We start from the raw sequence: 26,191 nt of genomic DNA, 5'->3' as shown, positions 1-26,191 counted from the left end.
GTTCCGCGATCCTCTCTCCACGATTAAGGCGAGTCAAGGATTACGACTACAATGTCAATTCTTATACGGGCTGTTGACGCGCGCTTTCGCGTTGGAAAGATTTGGATCGTAGATTCGAAGTTGGTAAATATTGGGTCGAAGCGAGTCGAAGGTAAAAATTTCGAATAAAGAGCAATCGGTTATTGAAATAGCTATTGGATGATTGAATTTATTTTCGTATATAACCATTCGCTGCTTTCATTATTCGCAACATTATTAAATTTTGCATATCATTCGGTTTATTTATCAAGTTCGTTCGTTTCGAGATTTCTGGAATAAGACGATACGAAAACGCGTTTATTACATTTGTGTTTATTGTTTTGCGTAATAATAGAAATGCGATTGCGCGTATAAAGCAAGTTAAAAATAAAGTTGCTTCGAGTAATAATTGCTCGAATGTAACGTTTATTCGCTCTTCGTATATAACCATTTACCACTACGATTATTTGTAATTATTATTACGGAAAAATTACCGAAGTAACTTTATTCGTAACTTCGACTATTAAATTTTCTCCATCACTGGTTGTGGTGGGGGCTTATTTATCAAGTTGTGAGCGATTGGAACGAGACAGAGATGGATATTTCAAAGTGTCGATTGTTGAAATATATTCATCAAATATAAAATCTTGCGATCTGTCGCAAATTGCCAAATCGATTTTATCAATAATTTTCGAAACGAATTGGACTCTCTGGATTCTCTCCAACTTTTATCTTTCTCAGGAGAGAAACGATCGTTGGAAAAACTTTCTCAGACCGATTCGATCCGGGTTTGTTTTTCCCTGGAACGCACGTTTGGAAAGAAGGTTGCGCACGGAAGGTCCCGGGGCAAACACACGTACTTACACGTGTATTCGAACTCGTTCGAAACTCGTTTTAATTCCACTCGGCTTCGAGTCCTCCATTTTCAATATTTGCGCGTAAACATCGCTCGAACGGGAGAAGTGTCGAGGACCTTCGTGGCCTCTCCTCCTCCTCTCTGTATCGTCTCTGTTTTATGCAGGGCCCCAACGTTGTTCCACGGGGGGAGGAAACGAGTTTCCATTTCGTTTCAAAAATCTTCGAGTAGTTGTCGTCGGCTCGAAATCGCGAATTCGAGGGAAGAGACTCTTCCATCGAAAGGTGCGGTGGAAAATCTCTTCGAGGAAGAAAAATTCTCGAATCGCGTTAACCATATTTTTTTTCGTGACATTTTCGAAAAAATCTGTTTTTAGAATTTTCACTCGCTCGCATTCCTTCGCTCTTTTTTCAAACGTCGAAGATAGTAAAATTTCGGTGACAATTGTAAACACGGCTCACAATTTAATACAATTTTTGAGATGCAATGGCTCATCTACGTTCTTTCTCACTAAATAATTTATTATTTTTTGTTTTCATTTTCTTTCTTCCTTCGCAACATCGAACCATCACTCGTTAAAATAACTCGTGATCCGTGAAATTTCAAATATTTTTGTCCCTTCGTAACATCTAAATCTTCGAATCAAAAAAGGATAAATTAAAAACGAAATAACTCGTGAAATTTTCATTAAAGAACGAGACCTTGATTCTTAGGCCACTTATTTTTATCGTAAACATCGAGCTAAATCTAAAACAGCAAGATCAAAAATCTTCGAATCACTAAATTAAATAAAGATTTTAACCAACAATTTTCTTCTTTGATTCGAAAAAATATTGGAATAACTCCATGATTCATAAAATTTCGCTTGCAATAATATCGGTCTTCATCCAATTACGATCGTTGCTTCGCGCATGATTCTTACTCGGCTTCCCGCAAACCAACCCGAAAAATTACTTTCTCTCTCTTTCTAGTTCCTGATTCGATCCTCACATTCTCGAGAACTATCGTGATCACCGCTCGACGAGCTCTGTGCGTGTCGCGTTACGCGAAAAGAAAACGAAGGTTTCGAGGTCTTCTTTCGAACGAGGACGGAATAAAATGGGAATAAATAAGAGAGAGAGAGAGAAAGAGACGATTCAACTCTTCCTCCTCCTCTTCTGTTCCTGCCTCTGTTTTTTTCCGCGCTTATCGTATTAACTTGTCAGGCGAGGGGGACACTGCCGTGTTTCCTGCGTTACGAGGGTAAGTAGAATCGATAAAGGAAGTCTTTACAGAGGGAGGAGAGGGAGAGAGGGTGTTTTAAATCAAGGCAGACGCTATTGTTCCTCCTCTGGACAGAGGAGGAGGAGGAAGAGCCAGGGAAAAGAGCGGATCGAGTCATTGAAAGGGATAACAATGGGCTTAACCGTTCGTCCGTGGGCAAAAAGCAAGAAGGGGAGATCTGAAGTCGGCGATAATGAAACATATTGCGAATTCGTGGGATTTATCACTTTTGCTCGTCGTGTTTGTCTGGAGAAGGGAAATACGAGACGTGTTTTTCAAGGGAATATAAACAAAGCTTAGCACGAATTAAGTTCTTTCCCCCTTTTTTTTGTCCAAATTCAAGATTATTATTACGTGAATCTTTCCGCCGATTCTTCTTTTAAAATTTCCGGCTTTCAATCTTTGGTACCACGTTATGTAAGATACAGCGGCGCACGAATTATTTTGACAGCCGATCTTCCAAACTGGAACGCGAAAAGTAAGACGCGAACGATGCTTCTCGTATGCCGTATCGCTCGAAATGGTTGCGCGGGACTGGAAACTCTTACAGCGCTCGTCGCGACTGTTATTGAAAACGAAAGAACGCTGTTTCAGATGGCGCCACAAGCGGGAAGTAATTCGAGCTCGGTTGGAAGTTTCGATCGTAGAAAGAAAGAGGGAAGGTAAACTTATTCGCACACCTAATAGATACGCGTCTGGCTTAATTTTTCTGGAGAAATTGGTATAGAAATAGATTGTTATATCTCTAGCAATTCTCTGGCAATAAATGTAACTCCTCGGTGTTAAATTATCCATCGTTCGTCATTATAGTCGAGATAAAATTACGACATACGCATTCCTTCATTTCATAACCTCACTCGTTCTCGTGGCTCGTCAATTTCGCAAAACTTTGAATTTCAATGGTGCTTTTAATTTTCTTTTCTTTTTTTGCCCTAGTAAACATTACAAATCGATTATTCATCGCAACACGCGCTTGAGTCGTAAACCGTTGGCGAATAATCAAGGAATTAGAAAGAAAAAATTTGCTCGATGAAAATAAACTACGGAATATTTTAATTCATTTCAGAAAGAAGAATGGCCCCTTTCAACGAGTCAATCGCAATGATGAACTTCTTTTTACCGTAGTTTCGAGTGTATCTCACGATTTTTCATGTTATATCATAATATAAAAATTGAATTGCGCGAAAAATTTCCTGTAACAATTCATTTACCTTCTGTTCCGAATTTAGATACACCATTTAGCTTTATATTCTTATACGAGGACGCCATGAGAGGGTTAAACCACGACACGCGATTCTCGCTTTAAAAGCTTCCCTTCTCACCGTTTTCTTCGCGCATTGAAACGCGTTGTGGAAATATTTTCACTCGAGTGACTAATCGACTGTAAATATTGCCACGCGAGGAGGGATTCGTCTCACGAAAATTTTCGAACGAAACCTTGCCTTGCCTCGATACAATTACGCGTTCAAGTTAAACGAGCACAACCTCGGGCGCGTCTCGTCTCGAAACATATGTATACATTTATTTTCCTTTATCTTCCTCTCCTCGCTTAATTCGTATATCCTATCTGCGCGCTCGATCGATTTCGACATCCGGGTGTCAAACTCGTCGTTGAAAACTCGTTCGATCGACGAAATAAATCGTATTTCCTTTTTACAACGCGTGCATATTAACAGACGCGATCGAAACAACGTTTTCGAACCGAACTTCAACTTTTCGCAAGAGCGGACGACGAATATCGAGTCCGATTAAGATAATCGCTGCTGAATCGGTTGCGCTGAGGAATCGATCAACACTATGATGTCCGTGTTTGTCGTTAAAACGTCCCTATTTACAATTATTATCGGGTGCAAGAGAAATATAATAGAAATAAATCTCTTAAATCTCGTGGATGTTTATTCGCCAATGAATAAGTGGCTCTGAAATGGAAAGAAAGAAAAAAAACTTAAAAACTAGTAGCTAGCTTCGCGATAAGCTTCGAACCGAAAAATTCCGCGAATCGTTTTTCCGGAATCGCTCGATCTTCGATCGCGACACACCGAAAAAGATCTGCCAAAGGAAAAACCGCAACGATATTACACGGTTTATTTTTAAAAGCACCGATAATTTATCTCAAAAGTGAACACACACACACACACACACACACACACACACACACACACACACACACACACACACACACACACACACACACAGAGAGAGAGAGAGAGAGAGAGAGAGAGAGAGAGAGAGAGAGACAGAGAGAGAGAGAGAGAGAGAGAGAGAGAGAGAGAGAGAGAGAGAGAGAGAGAGAGAGAGAGAGAGAGAGAGAGAGAGAGAGAGAGACGAATGGAGAGTCCCATGCGCTGCCCATTATCCAAGATCGATATTTCCCACATTTGCTTTTGCCACGCTGTCACACAGTCACAGTCGACGCCGGTAAAATCCCCTGAAAAATCTCGCGGTTACTCGCATTTCCTCTTCCTTAGAAACATGGAAGGAAGGTGGTGGTAATAAAAGCAAAGGGGAAAGGGGAAGAAAGAATTCCAAGTTGTTTCGAAAGGGGGATGGATAGCGGAGGAGGGTGAGCGCGCGACGGTCGTCGATGAATTACGAGGAGATTCAGCGAGCGAATCGAGCGACTGAGCGATGTATCGAGGGATAGATGGGTGGGGGTATCACGCGTGAATTACGCCTCTCCGCGTTTCGTGGACGCGTCGCTTCTGCGGAGGGGAGGGTTGGTCCCGAAAGTATAAAGCAAAATTGCAATTTCGCGCCAACTTTTGTTAGACGCGGCGTTTCAACGAGGGCGATCTCGAAATCGAACGGAAATATTTAGAAAAGTTCGATTTTGCAGATTCATCTTGGCTCGATGATCGTTTCTGCGGTAGAAGTCGATTGTTTTTTACAGCGAATTTGCTCCACTCTCTCTTTCTTTGTTATTTTTGTGTCTTCGTATTCGAAAGCGCGTACGAATAAGAAGTTTTTGGAAAAAATATTCGTTGGAATAAAAGAGATGTAAATGCGTGATAGAATAAAGTGCTATATATTCCTCTTTTCGTATCTATAATTACAAGATTTATCACGTTGCGCGATATTTTTTTGTTTAGATTCCTTATAATTTGTGTAGAAATCACACGAAGGAGAAAGAAATCGATATATATATATATATTGTGTGTAAGAGAGAGAGAGATAAAATGTAACGATGCAAGTGAAAGCGAACCGCATATGGTCAGACACGTCGTTCAAATAACACGCGTGGCAACTGTATTTCCACTCTCGGCGTAGTTCCAAACTGTTATTTTCAAAACTCTTCAAGTGAGGAAAACTCCACGGTATATATATACGCAATTTTGTTGTATAATTTCATTTTTAGTTGTTCAACGTGTTTCCAAGATTAATTATCCCGGAGAAAGGAAGAGAAAGTTTCATGTTTTGTATTTTACGGTACACTTTTTTTACCGTTGAAGGATTTTCAACGATGTAATTTCGGTGTTACACGTTTCAGCCATTGTTCGAATAAAATACATGCTAATTATCGTTCATACGATACGTATATTGTCTATACATCCGTTGAAACGTATTATACGCGCGATACGCGCCGTGGTTGATCGTTCATTTTCGAATACTTTAATATATTATAGACCAAGATATATTTTAATACAATTCATACGTATTTATTATGTGTGCGAATAAGTTTCTTCCCTCTTTTTTTCCACTTTATCGTAACTTCTGACCGAATTCGAATTACTTCCCGCCAAATTTTTATTTCGTTAAATTATCACTGTTTAGACCCACATCTGGTCGACATCTATCGGATAATTTTTGGGATAGGATCGTCGAGAACATCTCGTAGCAAATAGCCACATTTAATAAGCATTCTTTTCTCAACGTTCAGTTTATCGTTCGTTTGTCAAATTCGTAGAGCTCTCCAAGTTAATTGCTCGAGGACTCAAATCACAAATATTTGTATATTCATATATCCTTCCTTCGTTCCTCCTCTTATAATTAAAGTTTACCAAGAATCGATCAGTTTCTGTTTAAACGACGCAGGGAGAGAACAAAAATCGATGGAAAAACTAAAAGCTCGACTGAAAAAAAAAAAAGAAAAAAGAGGAAGCGATATCTTTTCCCCGATGACAAAAGGAGCAATCGGCCGCGTTCACAAGTGGCGCGAAGCGATCTGTTCTCTCGCCGCGCCGGTTCATCGATATCGCGGTTAGAACGATTCGAAAACTCGAAAGGGGAGGGGGAAAAAGGAAACCCGACTCCATCGTTCGACCTGTCTCGTTCATCATTTTCCTCGACCCTCGCGCACCTGTCTCTTCCTTGTTGCCCCTTCCTCGCCCTGGATCTCGATCCTCGTCGACGTCGACGCGTCCGGGGAATCTATCATCGTTCAAAACCAAAAAATTTTCGAAGAAAATTCCTTTCTCCTCTAAAGATCTTTCTTTCGGATTATTTCTGAAATTGAAAATTTCCAATCGTCCAAAATTAGGGGTGAAGTTTTTTTTGACACTTGGAGACGTGGATGGAAAGGTATCGTAGTTATTTCGATCTTTGGATATAATATTCACGTATACGAGGATCTTTTTCTTTTCTTTTTTAAATTATCAGACCTTCGATTGTTTTTTGTTCATACTGTTGACGATTCTCCGAACGATATTAACCGTTTGCGCTCGAATTCGAATAGCTTTCTTCTTCCAGCTTTTTATGTATAAACTCGCGTAGAAGCGTGGTATAATATAACGTCGAGTAGGTAGGTTTCTTATCTCAAATTGGATCGCGGATCGGATTACATCCTCGCCATTGGTCCGAGTTTGACCGAGCAACGAGCGGCGATAGGAATATTATTTTCAATGTTTCCGAGTAAGCGTAGAATGCGGTGACGATTAAGTTTGTTTTTCCGTTAGAACGAAGATAGAAGTGTGTAAGAAGTGTAAAAAGGGCGAAAAATAAAAATAATAGAATAATAGAAAATAAGAGTAACAGATGAACGCATTACATTAACGTTACATTAAGAAGAATTATAAAATTAATCGTGGGACGCTTTACAAAATATCACGCGAAACAACAGATACATTGAGTTCAATGTTAGACGAATTTTTTTTTATACTTAAAGACGACACGTTAATTGCGCGCATGCACGAAATCATTATGAATTAAGAAATTTATCGAATCATCTCAAACCTATTCATTTTTTAATTTGTTTTAATAATAACGATACTCTCGATATATACTGTCATAAATTACACGAAAGAAAAAAAGAAACTATCCGTGGATAAAATATGAGGGAAGCTTTTCCAATCACGAAACACAATATATATATATATATCCATCTTTGATCGAATGGAAAGCCAAATGGACTCTCTATCTCATCCGAAAATGGTCGATCGAAGCCTGGTTGATCGCGAATCCGAGGTGAACTTTATCCAGGGAGAGCTCGCGCGTTCGTAAACAATTTTCATATTTGATATCTCGTTACCGAACGAAAGCCAATCGAGTTTCCCCTGAACTCCTGAAACGCGATCTTTCCCCCATTCATTCATCACGAAAAGTGATATCAGGTGCACGACTGTGTGTAGATAGGTTCTGTCTAGGATTCTCGTTTCTTCGATCGAGAAGAAAGTTGTTGCCGCGGTTTCTCGGCTCGAAAAGTAAATTCTAGGATATCTTTGTTTCATCTTTTTTTGCGCGCGGGCGAAGTTGCAACTTGGATCCCTTTCGAAGCTAATCTTCTTTCCTTGTTCCTTGTTATTTTACCTCGTGATTCCGTATTACCTTTCTCTTCTTGGCCTCTTAATGGAAAAAGATCTCTCGTGGATAAATTGAATCTGTTTAAATGTTGTTCCCCTCCCTTTTTTTTTCTTTTTTTTTTAATAAACGGAGAGAAGCAGAAGCGTTTCTTCTTCTTTTTTAAACGAATCATCCCCTTTCGGCGGAGATTTTCTTCCTCCACCGTTTTATTACTTAATATGTCGGTGATGGGAATTGAATTTCTTGCAACAGTTGGGGATATCGTGGGGATATCTCAAAGGGAATTATAAAGTGATCGCTTTTATTTATTTATTTTTTTCGATTGAAATTAATTTTGAAAATTAGTTTCAGAAGGGAAGGATCTTCGTAACAATTTTCGAAATTGTTAATATTGAATATAAATTTTTCATCGAATCGAGGGGATTTCGATTTCGTAAAAATTTGGAAAGCAAGATTTTTTTTTTTTTTTTTCCCCCTCTCCCACGGATGAGAAATTTCGGGGAAAAGTGTAAAACAAATGTTTGTTTTCAGTATCGATGGCGATATTGGATTTCTCGTTAATTCCTCTCGGCGGGGAGGGGAGAGGGAAAGCCCGTTTGCACGAACGGTTCTTTTATCATCGGAATAAATCGTAAACGATGTTTCACGGAGAACGAAAATTATCGGAACAAAATTACGTCTGGTGTGCGTTATTATTATCATCATCATCATCATCATCATCATCATCATTATTATTATTATTATTACGACGTTTCTCAATTAACGTATCGATCTTGCGACAAATGATACGCCCGTCGATAATTACGAAAAATGAACGATCGTTCGTGTTAATAACTCATATTAACTGATTTTTTAATTGAATCCGTGCTCTCGAAAAAATTATTCAACGAAAATGTTAAATCTTTCTTCGTAACCTTTTCTCTCAAGAAAAGATCTAAATATTTCTCTCATCCACGTTTTATCACCACTTAAACCACCACATCTATCCTCTCAGAGCAAAAGAAATTTTCTTCTTTTATATCGCGAAAAAGTCACGTTCGTTCAGTTTCAACAGTCAGGATGATCCACATTTCTGTACCGCCTCGAGTACAAACAAGTTGCAAGAAATATCAGAGCGATATCGAAGGGAGGAGAGTCGCAATTTGCAGCCTAATTCGTGCTAATTATGCACAGTGGATCAAGGTTGCGGCAATTGGAATCGGGGGTAGGAGGAGGAGACGCTGTTTGCCCCGCCTTCTCCGCCTGTAATCTTCCTACTCGTCAAATATCGCGGGAGCGATCGTATTTCCATCCAATGGAAATGCACGCTCAATCAGCCGGAATTAGCGTCCGCTTTCAAAGGAGGAAGTCTTTGGGGATTCCATTGTTTCGAACAGAGCTGCTCCTTGAGAATGGTCCCTCGCTTGTAAAACGATTCGCGAATAATCCTTGGATAACTTCGAAAAGGTTGGATACGATTTTCCAATCAGCCTTTGTCCAACACGTTACGTTACGTCTCTAAATTCTTCGAAAACTTTGCATCTTCTTCAACGAAATTCGTTGAAAACTGTCATTAATCTTTTTTTTTTTTTTCTTTTACTACCAAATTAGACGACGAATCAAAGTTGATTCTATTCAATCGATTCGTATCTGTAATTGAAAGAAGCTTTAATTGGAAATTAGAGATCGAAGAGTGGTGAACTGAATCGTCTGAAAATGTATTGGAATTGTAACTTTCGACCGAGTTGGAATTACTTCACCGCTCGTGGCGCCACCTGAAACAACGTTCTTTCGTTTTCAAGAAGAGTCGCGACGAGCGCTTCAAGAGTTTCCAGTTTCGTGCAACCATTTCGAGCGATACGGCGTGCGAGAAACGTCGTTCGTGTCGCTGTTTACTTTTTGCATTCCAGCTTAAGAGATCGGCTCTCGAAGCTACCGAAATGGTGCGCGCCACTGAAAGAGAACGATGTATCCTACGGAACGTGCAAAAAGTCGTAGCAAAGATTTAAAACCGGAAATTTTAATTTGGAAGACGACGATCGTTCAGGCGCGCCGAGAAAGTTCGACGAAAATCCGATCCGGACGCGAGAAGAATCGCCGAATTTCGTGATCAATTATCGTCATTTAACCTAATCTAACCTAAATCTAAATTTTCCGCGACAACACTTGTACGATTGGACGGTTTACGAAGCAATTCTCTATTGATAAACTTTTCACACAACGAATAAACACGACGAAAGATGTCCCTCAGTGAAAAAAAAAAAAAAAAAAATAAAGCCCGATAAAGTTTAAAATTTCGACAAGAATATCAACTAATCGAATTATCGAATGGAAGTTTGTTGAAGATACGTTGATATCGTGTCGTCTCGATCTTTCGAGAAATCGCGTTGGCTATCCACTCGCCTTAAATTCTAAATCCCGAATAAACAGAGCGAAACGTACAACATTTTTTCCCTCCCGCGTTAATCCAACCGGATTAAGTTGCCTTATAATGAATAGATTACGCCGCCCAATAAAACCAGGTGTACCAACGAACAGGGTGGGAGGGGGGAGAAAATACAGTACAGGGATGATTCTTAAAGCGGAGAATGGGGAAGGATTAAGTTTTATAGGTGCAGACGTAAATCCTCGACGTGATTACGCTCCTTTAAAACAGAATAATCGCGTTGCCCGATTTTTTTTTCACCGTCCAGATTTTTATATACAACTCTGGTATCCACTTCCGGATCGATGTAAAAATACCATCGATGTGTTCTTTTTTTTCCAGTTGCAACCTGGAGTCACCTTCGAGCAAGAATATATAACCGATCCATTCGGGATTCGTGTAATATTATTAAATGTATAAGTAAGATAAATGTTGAAGCAATTTTATTATGATGCTACGAGCGATTGGTTTTTAAATGCAAAGAATGAATTTGAATTTCCTTTTCGAATATTTAAGTTTATTGTTGCCAATTTTAGAATAAACGACAACCCGACTGTTGTAAATTATACTTCGTGTAATAATTTCTTTTTCGTGTTATTGGATTGAAAGTAATTTCGTTTTTTTTTTTTCGTAATAATGAAACGTTTCGTGCGATCGCGAATACAGAATTCGACAAATTCATTTTGAAAACCAACCTAAAATGTTCTTTCGGTCTTTTTTGCATTTTTGTTACGAAAAATAGGAATCAATTTTTTCTTACAAGTAAGCCACGAAATACCAATTCTCAAACTGTAATAATAACAATAGCACGCTTTAGAGTGAAGTTGGCTGGATAAACGTTCGACTAGCGACGCTCGTGCGAAAAAACGAAACTATTTTCCGAATAACCTAGTTGACTAGTTCTTTTGAGAAGTGAACGAATATTATTTCAGTACGAGTTTAAGCGTGGCTCAAGAAGCATATCGAAGTTAGGTTAGGTTGGCTTTCGAAAAGATTCAATAAATAAAGGAGGATTGTTCAAAAATTCGGGTCTGAGAACGAGAATTTTGAAAAAGATGAATCGAAAAACAAAGTGGAAGCAGTTAGACACATCTCTAAAGTGAAATAGATGGAAAAAGGATCGAAAGTGTGCTTGTCGCTCGAAACGGTCTTATTTTTAAGTAGAACTATAATCCGGGACGACGATGATTGGACGCTTCTTTTCTGAATCGAGGTAATTCTATTCGCCAGATATTTCGCCAATCATCACTCGTTTCACCGTTTACAGTTATTTTTGAAAAGTAAAATATTCGACGCTGCAGAAGCTGGAATCGCGGTGTTCGAAAAGTTTCTTTGCCGAGTTTTATAAAAGTGAAATACGTCGATTGGGAATCTCGATTGAATGACGATTACAATTTCGAAAATACATTGTTTTTCCAACCGTGCGACGAATTTTACGGTTTAATAATACAAATAACGTTTTTTAAATCTACTCCTGTAGAAATATGTGACTTTTATCATTTGACTCGAACGATGATCGCGTGGTTGGGACGCGTAGGTGCGAAAAGTCGTTTATCATGGAGATTCCTCGTATTCATTAGTTTGTTGGCGTCGTTTAAAGACGAATGCGAGAATGAACGAGTTATTTTTAAATCGAAGGATGCTCGTATTACGGTCAGTGCTGTTCAGAGGCGAAGAAAGACGAAATAAATTTGACGAAAATTTACCGAGACGCGTAAGAATTTTTACGTTTCGATTAGATCGAAAGTTTTAATTAATATATATATATTCGCAAAAAGGTGCAGATTTTCAATCGATGATATTAATATTGGCATTAATAATATCGATCAAATAAACGAATACTCGATTGTTTTCAAAGAAATAAAATGTTCGAGAAGCTGCAATTTCTTAGGCCTTAAAGTTTTATGAATAAATGAAAATAGAATCGAACGAAGATCGCAGTTTCGAAAACAGATTGATTAAATCGCGTCGATCCCTTCCATATTTCCCCCGAATAAATTCTGTCGTCGAAAATGAACGGATCGGATCTCAAAGCGGCTTTGCCACGTAAGAAACACAGCGTTGTCCAACGTCGGCAACGATTTCACCAATCGAATTGACAGTCGAATTCAACGAACCGCAATGTCTGCGAGCAACGTGAGCAGTGCACTTGACTCGTGGGCCAAGCCTGTATTTTGCGACCTGTGATCTCTCGAGCTCCCCTCCCCCTCTTCCCTCTAATGCGAATCACTACCGTGGCGACCTTAAAGAGGAGGAACAAAGGCGGCGGCGTTTCACAGTTAATCGGCTCGACGATTCTGCCGTGGCTTTCAATCGGACCTGATAACTTTCCGTGAATCGGCACCGCTTCCGCCCGATTCGGATCGAGAAAGAAGGGATTTCGGCCCGGGTTCGGGGACGAAATTTGCGGATAAGTTGAATCGGACGAGAGAAAGTCTTTCCTCTATTTATGTTTATTCTTGATATATATATATTTTTGTTGAAGGAGAACGTGCAATTTTCTTTTTTCCTTTTTTCTTTTTAGGCGAGTCGGTGAAGATATTTCACTGTTGTTTTTCGCGTTATAAAATATACACGTAGGATAAAATAAAATGGAATAAAAGTAAAAATTTTCGTATGTTGTCTGTCTATGTTCTCGCTCTATTAATCGTCTTTTATATCCTGGAAAAAAGAGACGCTTCATCGATTTCCAAAAAGAGAATTAGCTTCGAAGGGAAGAAAATCTACAGTAATTTCGCACTCACAATGTTCATCATTCCCCAAAAAAAGGGAGAATAAAAAATATATATATAAAAAAAAAGTTGCAACACAGGAAGTTGGACACGATTCCCAAGAAGAAGAGAGCTATCTTCAGAGGGAAGAAATTTAGAATTTCATTAAAAAAAGAGAATAACGTATAAAAAAAAAAAAAAAAAAGAAAATAGTGCAAAGAAACATTTCAACTCTTCTCCCGAGAAGAGAAAAATTTCCTTCAAAGGGGGAAAAAAATTCTACAATAATTTCGCAATTTTCAAGAAAGAAAAATTCGAAAAAGGTTGAATAACGTATTAAAAAAAAAGGTAACGAGTCTTAGAAAATATCGTGGTTGGTCCAAGTCATCGTGCTCTCAATACACGAATACCGAGGGTGAGGGGAGGCGAGGGAAAGGGGTAGGGCGGGTTGAAATTTACAAGAATTTCAATTCATGGTAAACAGGCCATTGCGATCCGGCCATTGTTTGCGGCGACCCTCTCGGAACAAATAAGCGTGGCCAGAGCGGGGGAAGAGTGGGGGGGAGGGATGAAAAGGCTTCTTCTCGCCTCTCACCTTGTAACGACGCGAAATCCTCGTCGTCGTTAACGTCGTTTCTGTAATCGTCACTCATTCACTCACTCTCTCTCTCGGCCATTATATCGTCGATTCCAACATCCTTCTCTTTGTGCGGGAGGATCGCGTGGCATTCGTCGTTTAAACGGGTTCCGGCGGGAAACTTGAAAAATCGAGCGAGAGAGAGTCGGCTATTTATCGGACGGTTGTCGCGCGAATAATAAAGTGGTCTAATTGCCCCTTTGAAAAGCTTCCATTGTTGGAAAATGGGTTTTTTCCTCGAGAAGAAGAGGCAAGTTGAAATTACGTCACGCTCTGTTCGTTACTTTTTAATCCGATGTCTAAGTGAAATTCCAAGTCCAGTCCATCCGGTGTTCATTGGAATTCCTTCTCGAAACGTTTCTTGTTCAACAGGAATTCAACGTAGCTTTTCGAGCGAGGTATTTGTCAAAGTTTTCCTATCGAGAGTTCGATAGGAATTCTTCTCAAAATCTCTCCCTGAATTGTTCTTGAAAAAACGCAAGAGTCGATTCGAAATTTTTTGTTATAAATTAACGAGAAATTAATTTTTAGATCGTTCCTCGAAGAGACGACGCGTGTTCCCGCGGAAATGGTACACCGTCGCGTCGAGTTTCAGCAACGTGGAACAAAGGCGGAGCAAAGTGAAATTAAAATATTGAATTTCCACTCTATTTACCCGCGGAGCCGTGCAAAACCGTCTTAAAATCGGAAACACCGACTCCGCCGGTATCTCCAGTTTCCATTCTGCTTCCCACGGATTTTCCCTTGATTTTATTAAGTTTCACGGACTCCCCTTCTTCCTCTTATCTCGTCCAACCCAACTCTCCCCTCCCTTTCCCTCCTTGATGCTCATCCGCCGTCCACGCAACGCGCCTACTCGTTTTACGTTCAATTTTTCGACTTCGCGTTTCTTCCTTTCTTTCCACACGAGTTCGAGTGGCGCTGCGTTCGTCTCCTTGCATCCTTGATTTTAACCGTTGACGCTCGAAACTCGACGAACTTCGACAGATAGGGGGCCGAACTGGACAGAATTATTATTTTCATTTTTGGGATTATACGGAGATTTAATTTTTACAAATACAAGAAAACTTGTATTGCTCTTTATTGTAATTTATTATTTCGTTAAGAATGTGCGTAAAAATATAATACTGAATACACATATATAAAAATTTGACGTTGCAATTTAATTAATATGGAATAAAAAAGGAAATACGAGTAATGAATATATGGAAAATATATAAATATACGAATATTTAGGAAAATAACTTAGAATAAAATAGAAAAAAAATTAATAAACGTTTGAGTAAAAATGAAAGGAACAAAACAAAATTACAGTTTTTTAAATATGGACTATGTAATGTTAAAAATATAACATCAAAATTATTCAGTTATTCCGGATTGTTCAGGATCAGAATGATAATTTTTAATAGGAAACTCGTCACGAATTGCCTTCAGAATAAATCACCGGCAGCAGTCTCTTCGTCGCTATCGTTTGTTTTTCTGTTGGACTCGGACGAGGAATCATTATCGCCATTTACTTTCGAACAGTTCGTCTTCGTCGCTACATTCGTCAATATTTCGTTCGACGCGTTCTCGAGGAACTGGAAGAAGCAGAAGGCTTATCCGTATTCAGGTTCGAAGTTAACAAAAATATACTTCGAAAGAGAACGAAACTGAATAACTTTTATTTTGTACTAGGACGAAAGTACGATAAAAAATAAAATGAAAATAATATACACTATTCTAACTTTAAATTATATCACCAAAATGACAGTCACATTTATCAAAAGATTTTCTTCATTTAGTATTTATTTTATTTTTATTTCAGTAATGTATACAAGCCACGCCCGCCTATAATTTTAATTTTTCGGAAGATATATCGTTAATTGATCGTTCTTATTCGAGTTGACGCAGATCAGTTGTACGAATGTGATCGAACCGTTCGTATTCGTTTAACGTGGGATGGTTAACGGTTTCGAGCTGCTCTTCTCCCCTCCCAAAGATTTCGAGAAGCCTCGATCGCGAGTCAAACGGTGTATCGTTGTCCGCGTGGTTGGCCTCTCGAGAGGGCGCTGGGATGCGCAGTCGCCGAATACAAATCGCATTATTGGCGGAAAGCCGATTACAAAGGTGTTTCACGTCCGCCGCGAAAGGGCCGCGGCGGTTCTGGGCATTGTGTTCCCGGATCCTCTTATACGCGGTAATGAAAATCGAGCGAGGGGAGGGAAAGATGTCCGTTTTTTTTTTTTTTTCTTTTCTTTGTTTCGAGTATATGTAACTTGGTATCAATTCATCCGAAATTCATCCGTCTCGAAAATCTTCGTTTCATTTTTAAAATTCGAAAGAATTAAATTTGAAAATAAGTAAATGTGAAGATTATAATTCTCCTAATATTCTCGATCTTAACCCAAATTCAAATCAATTTTTCAATCAATGATTAAACAGAAAAATAAAATGTCTCTTAATTCTGTAATACTAATATCAATAAGAATTAAACAGAAAATGTATAGCAAAACGTTAATTCAACTCTCGAATTCTTCTATTCTCCAATCTATTCTTACATTCTTGATTTCACTCCCAATCCAAAACAATTTTTCTCGAACTCCTTCTACCCCAACATTCTCCCCTCCTAATCCAAATTTCCAATCCTTCAATCGCTCTTCTTCCCCCAAATCGACGATCAAACACGAGAAAAACATCTGAGCTGAGCAAACGAGGTTCGCTCTCCTGTGTCGCCGCATCGCGAATACCCTAATTGAAGCGGTGTTTCCAGAGCTCTCCAACCACGCCACCCTTCTCCCCCCTCCCCCCTCCCCGCAATTTCTCGCTGTCGTAATTTGCACGCTCAATTATCCCCATTGTTGCCGCGATCGGGCGCGAACACAATCGATACACAACGGGCGTTTTCGTTTGTTTGCCGACCCGTGCCCGGCCGCAAAGGGCGGTGGTCACGTGGGCGGAATCAGAGGCTGGAATCGGCGGCATAGATCGCCACACCGGCCGAGAGATAGAAACGGGCTATGCATTAATCATTTCCAACCGCCTCCAATACCACGTTTTAATACTCTTCGCACGTTTTTCCTTCTTTCGATGCAAGGATCTTTCTACATCACTTCTTTGAAACACGTCGAATGGAAGTAAAGAAGAATAAGAGAGTCGTTGATTCGGCGGTGTGACGTTGAAAATTAGGAGGAAGAATTATTTTCCCTTCCGTGGCCACGAAAGTAAGTAAGAAAGAAAGAAAGGACGAAAGGATAGATTTTGTTCCACTGTTTGCACTAAAAACGTGTGCACGAGAAACGTGTTTATCGAAAAAAAAAATTCCAGAGAAAGATGTGCGAAAACACCAATCGTCGTATCGTACGATACATTGCGGCATCTTGCGCAGAGCGACAGAGTCGCCTCTAGTAGCGAGAAAAGAGAATAAAATGTGAAAGACACACGTAAATTCAACACAATTATGTTTTAAGGTTGAGCGAAAGTGTGAGTATATAATAATCGATGACGTTCAAATTATTCCACGTAACGATTGCCGCGTAATTTACGAAGCGTTAATTAATTAACCCAGGTATTGATTATCTTTTCTACGAATTATCGTAGAGCGAGAAATTGTTCATTCGGGCTGGAATTAACAGTTTCTGGATGAAGAACAACTGCTTCGGCCTGTAAACAGTTGGCTTCTCTCAAATTTTCCTGTTTTCAATTTAGAGAGTTTAGAGACGGTTTAGAGGTTATCCCTGTCCGTCGAGAGATCTCTCTCTTCAACGCCCTCCTGGCTTCTTGTTTCGAGCGAAAACTTTCTTCCGGACGCGAGGATAGTATTACACGGTCGATCACGATTCATTTATACTGTTATTTGTGGCGACGAGTTATTATCTTCTCATTATTTTAAATAAAAATCAGGAGAAGATGATATATATATATATATACATATGAAGTTAAGCGTGGATCCAAATTAAGGGATATTTAAAATCGACTCGTTCGATAGAATGTCAATATTAAAATTATCCCCCCCTCCTTCTCTTCTCTGAATCCTGGGATTATTAACGCGTTATCGATCGGCGTTGCCTTGCTGCTCGAAAGCCTATTAATAACGTCCCTTCAGGCTCGCGAAGCTTTAATAATAATTGACCCTCTTTCGTCTTCTCTTTCGCAAAAAAAAAAGAAAAAAAGAAAAATTCCCTCTAAACTTGTTCGATCTTTCGCTTATCAACGAACGGGAAAAAAATTCGAAGGTAAAAAATTCCCTCTAAACTTTTTCGATCTTTCGCTGATATCGAGCGTGAAAAAAATTCGAAGTTAAAAAAAAAAGAAAATTCCCTCTAAACTTCTTCGATGTTTCGTTTATTATCGAACGGAGAAAAAATTCGAAGGTAAGAGAAAAAGGAATGGAAAGACACGCGTTAAAATTTTCTTAAACCCCCAAGGTATTCGGCATCTTGAGTTTGTCGAGATGCGAGACAGACTCCTTCGCCTCGTTCAACACGAAGAAACATGGAAACGCGATAAAGCGTCTGTTGCGCCTGCGCCTCTCGCAGCCGCAATTTCTCCACTTCGTCGATGGCCTAAGTAAACATACCGCTGCCGATCCTCGGCGGAATCGCTTGTCGCTTCGCGTTCTGCGCGTATCCGTTACCTGCAAATTAAGGATTCGTTGTTTGCCCGTTCCTCCCCACACGGATGCGCGTTTCGTGGCGGAGCTTTTGCCTCCTTGCTTCGACGGTTTCGGATACGATGAAACTTGATTGGTGTTCGCGTATCGAGATTAATTTTCAAACGTGTCAAAGAATAGTTGTTCGTTCCGATGTAACGTAAGAATTAAGTTGTAATGATATATTTTTGAACAGATACAAACGTTGAACAAAAATACGCGAAGAATTAATAAATTTTTTAAGAAGCATTTAATTTCAAACATCCGTTTTAATTTAAATCGTTATAATGTAATGTCGATAAGCTTTTTTTTTTGTAAATTAATTTTAAACTTAATGATTTTTTATGTGTTCCATATCGTTCTACGCGATAAGAGTCGAACGTACGAAGAAACTTTCTACTTTTTTTTACCGCACAACTCGAATTCTCACCTAACGAATTCTTTAATCTAACGTTTAAATTTCAATTCATATTTATGGCTTAATTTTAATCTATCTTATAATGTATATATATAATAATATTAATAATAATATTTCTAACTTTAGTTTATATTTTTTTTTACATTTTTATATTTTATATACATTTTTAACGAGACAATAAATTATATAATAAAAAAAGCAGTATCATTTTCTAAGAATTAAATCTCCATTTATAAAAACCGAAAAGAAATAATTTTGTCCAATTAACTACTATTATTCGAACCACTGTGGATTGTTTCGTAAGAAGATGAAGGAATGACTTTTGCAAATTTGTAGCTCTGTAAAATTCATTACGATGTTGGCCAACCAACTCGAACGTTTTCGATTTTTGATTTCGTGGAAATCGATCGAAGTTGTAATTTCGTCGCACGAATTCGATTTCAAATTTTTATTCTTTGGACTCGAACGAGATGATTGAAATTTTTTTCCAACTCTTGAAACGAAAAATGTACAATAAGAAACGAGGAGGAAGCCAGCCGAGTGAAAGTCGAGATCCAGTGTTTGCTTGATAACCGGAGGCTTCGTACGTAAGCGGTGAAGATAAGATGACATAATAAATTACCAAATGTGAAATTGTTGAATTTTTTTTAACGGCCTGTCGTTAAATACCATAATGAAAACTGACTTTTCAATATTCTCCACAAAGAGAAACATTTTGTGGATCTTCATTACGGAAAGTTGACGAGGCAACATCGATTACTCGATTACTTCTCTTAATCAATCCATTCGATTCGAGTTGAGAAATCGCATTTAATTTATATTATAATTTTAATTTATAATAAGTTTAATTTATACAAGGTGTTGATAAAAATATGAGACACCTTGGAGAGTGGATTCTATACATCAGAAGGATCAAAAAAGTTAATATATGTGTCCGATAAGTTTATTTAATTATATAAGCATTTCACATATTCAACCTTTCTAATTCGAAATCTCATAGAAGTGTAATTTTGATTTGCTTCTATGAATTTCTATAATACAGGCAGATCGAACGAAATACAACGATTCATCTATGATTTTAAGTGAAATATCATCATATCTCGTCATATAATTTCAAATATTATAGAATATTTGTATATAATGTGTATCAGGCGTGCGAATAAGTTCCCTCCCCTTTTTCTCTACGATCATAATTTCTGACCGAGCTCGAATTACTTCACCGCTCGTGGCGCCATCTGAAACAGCGTTCTTTCGTTTTCAAGAAGAGTCGTGACGAGCTCTCAGTAATAAGTAAAATTTAATAATTGAAATTACGAATAAAGTTTACTTTCATAATTTATGAAAATAATTGTAATGCAAAGTGATTAAACGAAAAGCGAATAAATATTATTCGAGCATTTAAATAAACAATTGCTCGAAGTAACTTTATTTTCAATTTTTTCAACAGATCAATGGCCAAAACTGTGCTTTAAACGTGCAATCGCATTTCTGTAATTACACGACAAATATAAGAAACACATTTTTGGATCGTGTTATTCTCGAAAATATCCATTTCCATCTCGTTCCATCTATTTCCAATCGCTCACAGCTTGATAAATAAACTCTTGAACCAGCGATAGGGAAAATTTAATAGTCGAAGTTACGAATGAAGTTAGTTTCGAGCAGTTTCGGTGATTTATCGTTCAAAAACATATTAAAGCGACTTTATTCGAGATTTTTAACTTCTTAAGTTACTTTTTCTTTAATAAAGAACTGTGATCGCAACGATGGACTCCCTTTTTACCGTACTTTCGAGTGTATCATTTTTCATGTTACATCGATAAGATTTTCTCTACGTCATCGTAACATCCGACCGAGTTCGAATTTCTTCGTCGCTCGTAACGCCATCTGAAACAGTATTTTTCGTTTTCAAGAAGAGTCGCGACGAGCGCTGTAAGAGTTTCCAGTCTTGTGCAATCATTTCGAGCAATATGGCGTGCGAGAAGCGTCATTCGCGTCGCTGTTTATTTTTCGCATTTTTCGCACTTTAGAAGATCGGTCATCGAAGCTATCGAAATGATTCGTGCGCCACTGTATCTTACGAAACGTGCGAAAAATCGTATCAAAGATTCAAAGCCGAAAATGTTAATTTGGAAAACGACGATCGTTCAGACACATCGAGAAAGTTCGACGCGAGAAGAATCGGCGGAAAGATTTACGTAATAAAATCTTGAATTTGGTGAAAAAAAGGAGGGAAAGAACTTATTTGCATCTAAATTTTGGAAAAAATTGCTGAAACGGTTTCAAGTTTTCGCGCAGGATTCGACGTGGCGTGGGATTCGGCGCGTTTCGAATTGCACGTTCGTTAAGAAAGTTTCGTTCAAGCGGCCTGCGCGGGAAAGATCGCCCGGCCAAGTTCGACGGTTCGTTATTTCCAATTTGAAGGAGGCCCCGGTTGCCCCCCCTCGTTGCTGACGGCCATTTCGCAGGAGTTGGTTGCAAATTACCGGGGAAATTACAACGTCGGCTCCGGCTGTAATTTCGCAGGCCACGATAGTCGAAATCGTCGGACTATCTCTGTCGGATGAAAACGTTCAGCACCGTCGGTTCGACCAAACTTTCTTCCTCCCTTTCCTCGTCTCCCTTGTTTGCATTCCGAATTCACCTGGAAATTTCGACGAATAATTCCGTTCACCCTTAGGAAACTCGGATTTTTTCCCTTCTTCTTTGAAAATCGAGACAGCGTTGTGCAAATATTCTTCGGTGGAGAGAGAGGGAAAGAGATTCGATTTTAATTCGTTCTGGAAGATTGGAAAGTTCGAAAAACGTTCTCGTCGCTTTTCTGGTTAATTTTTGAAAGCTTGGAAGGATCTTGGAAATTCGTCTTCTTCTTTTCTCCTTGAAAAGGGAAAAAGGAAAAAAGATTTGGAATAAAAATTTTCGAGGATACGCCGTGTTATAACTGTTACTTTCAAAAGATTCGCTTTTACCCAGACAGAGAGATTCGGGGAGAAAGTTGGATAAATTCCTTGTTCGATACACCGACGTAATCCCTCGAGTGAACCGTGATCGAATCGCGACCGCGGTCGTAAACATTGGCCTCCTCTGACCCCAGGAAAACAATCGCCAGATAACTTTAACTTGGACGTTTCCAAGTTTTCTCCTTTGGCGCGCTCTCTCTCTCTCTCTCGAATGTAATTGCAGTTCGCGTTATGCAACGTACACGCGTAGCTTTTAGGCGCAATTTCTCCTGCTGGCGTCGGAATAATCGGCCATTTGAGAGATGTTTAATTCATGATCGGCGAAGGAAGGAGGAGGAAAAGTGGACGATGGAAGACGAGGATAACGAAATCATTGTCGATCGATACGAATAATCCTTTTTTCTTTGATAATTATTCGTTCGAAATATTTTGCGATCGAGAAATTTTTTTTTTCTTTCTTTTTCAAACGGTTGAGAATAATAGTAAAGGAATTTTTCGCGTGCAAGCGAAACAGCGGTGGTTGAAAAAAATTGATCGAATCACGAGAGAATAGATCATGGAATTTCTTTCGAGTTGTATTACGCCGCACAATTATTTCTCATCTTCCCTAACTTCGTTCATTTATCTTCTCCTATCCTTAGTTATGACTCGTCCGCAAAGAATCATTTCCCAAGAAGAACGTGTTGCGACCGATCATTTTTCACTTCCCGCGTGTCGTATTAATTTCTTTCGCGCCATCTTTTTTTTTTTTTTTTCTTTTTCGTTCGCCGTCCATTTTCGACACCATTGCATTCGTTTGTATTCTTCTCACGCTTTATTATTACGCTTGCAATCTTACGAAATTTATTTAATTCCTCTAACTTATCGGCCGATTTTCGAGAATGGCACATTCGAATTAATTTCTTTCACTTTACTTCCAACCATTGCTTTCGTTTGTATTCTTCGCACGCTTATTATGCATCTGCGCTTGCGTCCAAGCAATTTTATTAAATTTCTTCTTTAACTTATCGACCGATTCTCGAAGCGTGAGAATAGTACATTCGGATTAAATTTAGCACGAAGACGTTCGAAATTAACGAGGATCTTCATTACGCGAGCTCGTGCAATCCTAGTCAGGTTGTAATCTCGGTTGTTCACGAAGCGATAAATCGGCATAGATGTAAGAGAATAAAGTCCTTGCTCTCTCTGTCGTCCCTGATTCGCCACTTTCGTTCCTTCATGTCGTGTCTTCGATGGGGCAGACGCAGAAGAAAGAGACGAGTTTTAACGAAAGAGTCTCGAATAGAATATTTTTACGACCTGTCGAAGGGGAAATTATTACGTGGATCGTTCACCGTCGGAATACGGAGCTTGGCTTGATTTTTCCTTTTTCTTCGTCTTCGATCCAGCGAGAATTTCATTCGAGTTAACGTCAAAGTGGAAGGCTAATGTCATAGCGCGCCAACTTTTCGACGAAGCCAAAAATATGCTGTTATTCCTGGATTTATTTTAAAGCATTTAATTTTCAGTTTCGAAAGAATGAGGCATACAAAAGCTCGTTAAAAATATATATTCGGAATCAAGTATCGTCTTTTAATTAATCGACTGAACATTCTCGATGCCTCGAAATCGCTTCGATTAAAAGAGAAAAAAAAAAATGGAAAGAAGAGAGTGGATGTTTAATCACCGCGAATAACAAAATTGTAGATGTTGTATCGTGTAAAATCGCCGCCTCCCCCCCTCTGTCGGCGCTCTCATCGGCTTATAAAACGGCAAAACAATGGCGGAGAACGTCGAAACTCCATTACGGCTTTTCCCCGTGAAAAAAAAAGAGAGAAAGCTTGAAAACGCTAGGACACTCGCGTTTCTGTTTGATAATGCCACCCATACGCAGGCAATCGATTTTCCGCTTTTCGACAACGGCTCGCCATCCCTTTGTCGTTGAAAATTTAATTGAAAAACCGAGGAATCCTCGCGAAACCTTCCTTCCTTTCCGACCGAGCGCCTTCTCCTCGATCGATAAAGAAATCGAAAACGCTATAGCAAAATTTTTTTTTCCCTGTGCAACTCTCTCGATGAGAAAGATTATCGGGTTTCGAACTCGACTCGAGATTCTGTCGTCTGTGGATCGAAATGGTATAATGTTCTGGAGCATTGAATATTAATCTGCACTCGTATTTATATTTAAAAAGGTTATCGATCGAGTAACAAGTCCCTAGAATGTAACTATATTATACGTATATTTATATACGACATACGAGTGCATTTCGATATCGATCGTTGCTTCTTGGACAGAAATCTTCAAATCTCCGTTCTCAATAATTAATTTATCTCGTCTCGTCTTTTGATGGGAAGTCGATATTTAAGAATTCGTTCTGATCAATTAGAAATTCAACACGAACGAAATTTCATCGAATTTCTTCTTTTACATTGGAATCCTCTCGATGACGCTTTTCGATGTTAAGCATTGAATATTAACGCGTGGTATTTTGATAATATTTTTGAATCGTTGCTTCTTGGAGAGAAATTTTTGGATCTTCGGATCCCCGCTCTCAATAATTAATTTATCTCGTCTCGTGTTTCGTGGGGAAAATCGATATTCAAGAAGTTATTATATTTAATTAGAAATCGAAATTCACCGAGTTTTTTTTAACGTCTCGACGTTTCGATTCGATTGTCAGTGAATGTGGAAAGAAATTTTTTCGATTCTCTGCTCTCGATCAATTTATCTCCTCTCTCGAGGGGAAATCGATATTCGTTCTCGAACTAATTAGATCGTGACAAAAAGAGACGAAAAAACAATGGAGACGAAAAACAGATCATATTCTTTTGTGATCATATTCCATTACGAATAAATACGATACATAACATGAAGAAAGAAAATATGTTGAATATAATTAAGGAATCTACATCGTTGTTTCGCGAGATATTTTAATAACAAAGCAATAAAGCATCTTTTTTTATTCGTTATTTCTCGATAACGAAAAACTCATCTTGAACTAATAAATCCCAATAACTTGTTCTCACATTCACGTTCTCATATATGCATATATATAGAACAAGAATGGATAATAAGATAATAAGAATAATAAATTTCTATAAATATACAGAACAAGAGAATGCAAACACGTGTGACGAGTTTCTCACATGTCACGTTCGATTATCATTATCCGTTTGATTGATCGCTTCGAGATAATGCCCGATATTATTTAAACGAATAATTATTCTATTCTCGCGAGGCCGTTTCAACTTTTGCTGGATTTATTCTCTCCGTCAACATTTTCCAACAACATCATCCCGTGCAGTTCTCTTCTCCCATCCGAATCAGTTTTTTTTAACGAGAGTTAAAAACTTCGAAACTGCGAGGAAAAAGTCTCACGCGAGTGCCAATCCTCCTCCCTCGCCTCGATCCACGCGCTGGAATCGAATAATAAATATTTAAAAAAAAAAAATCTCTTCCTCTCCTCGAATCGAGGAAAATCGATTTGTCGCTCGAAGAAATTGTGGGTGGTCGATTAACGCCGTCCCGTCTTTCTGATTTTTCTGTTTTCAGTCTTTGTCGCGGCGAGACGAGGGTAGGAGGAGAGGAGGTGGCGCGGCAGGGGGGTGGAGGAGGAAGGAGGAAGGAAGAATGGAAGACGGGGCCCGCGAGGGAGAGCCGCTGCTCCGCTCGATCAACAACGTGCACAGATCGTTCGTTAAGTTCGTGAACAGGACGCTGCACAACGTGGTCCTCTACTGGATCGATTACCAGGGCCAGGCGGTGAGCTACGGCGCCCTCTCGCCGGGCGATTGCCTCGATATCGACACGTTCGTCACCCATCCGTGGATCTTCGTCGACCAAGAGACCAGGGACAGGTAGGGCGAGATCCTCCTCGAATCGTTGTATAGACTCTTCTACTTTTGGATTTTGCGGAATGAATTACATTCTTTGCGCTCCAACGGTAACTCGAATTGCCACGATAATATTTATTTACGTTCGATTTTTTTGAAACATCGACAACATTCACGAACAAATTCCCAAGCTCTTTATATTAATCTTACAAAGCGTGGAATATATCGTCGAATGGTGTTTAGATTCTTTTTACGTCGAGTTGGATAGTGATCGCGATCCATCCGTGGCGATAAAAATCGAGGACGAGCTCGATTTTTCGTTATTAACACGTTCGTCGTCCAAATATAGGTGACGTTTTTTTGTTCAAGAAAAATGAGATTTGGAATCGTATTTATATTTAAGAAGGTTACCGACCGAGTACTATTATACATATATTAACTAATGTAAATACGTATATTTGTACATTAGTAAATGTACGTATAATAATAAAATGTAGGATGGCGACGTACGAGTGGAAAAGCGGAATTTTAAAAGGAATTTAGTGGAATACATTGGAATCGCAGAAGACAAGTATGATGATCCGTTGGCGAATCTTTAAATCTAAAATTATATCGTATGCGGTGACGTAGGAGAGTGTTGTTACGAATTTCTATCGATAATACAGAACCGAGTCGAAGTTGGACAGCAACCTATTAGAAGCTTATATTTACCACCGGAATACTTAAGATCGATTTTGAAAAGTCT

The 26,191-nt window shown here is 38.9% G+C and overlaps 1 protein-coding gene across 4 annotated transcripts in view; it reads left to right on the top strand.

Annotated features, from left to right (window-relative positions):
* The window catches only part of PH4alphaEFB (prolyl 4-hydroxylase subunit alpha-1), a 292,581-nt gene that overhangs the window by 45,549 nt on the left and 220,841 nt on the right, over positions 1-26,191 (top strand). Inside the window, exon 2 of one of the 4 annotated variants that reach the window (XM_003696334.4) lies at positions 25,166-25,470. The exons of the other annotated variants lie outside the window; for them this stretch is intronic. Within the exon in view, the coding sequence (XP_003696382.3) occupies positions 25,166-25,470 (305 nt within the window). The remainder of the gene's footprint in view (positions 1-25,165; positions 25,471-26,191) is intronic. 4 annotated transcript variants of the gene reach the window in all.

This window comes from Apis florea, unplaced genomic scaffold (assembly GCF_048593485.1).
Source record: "Apis florea isolate Af1SG1 unplaced genomic scaffold, ASM4859348v1 contig_2350_pilon, whole genome shotgun sequence".
Lineage (NCBI taxonomy): Eukaryota > Metazoa > Arthropoda > Insecta > Hymenoptera > Apidae > Apis > Apis florea.
Note: the sequence above shows the minus strand (reverse complement) of the source record. Positions and strands in the feature narration are given on the sequence as shown.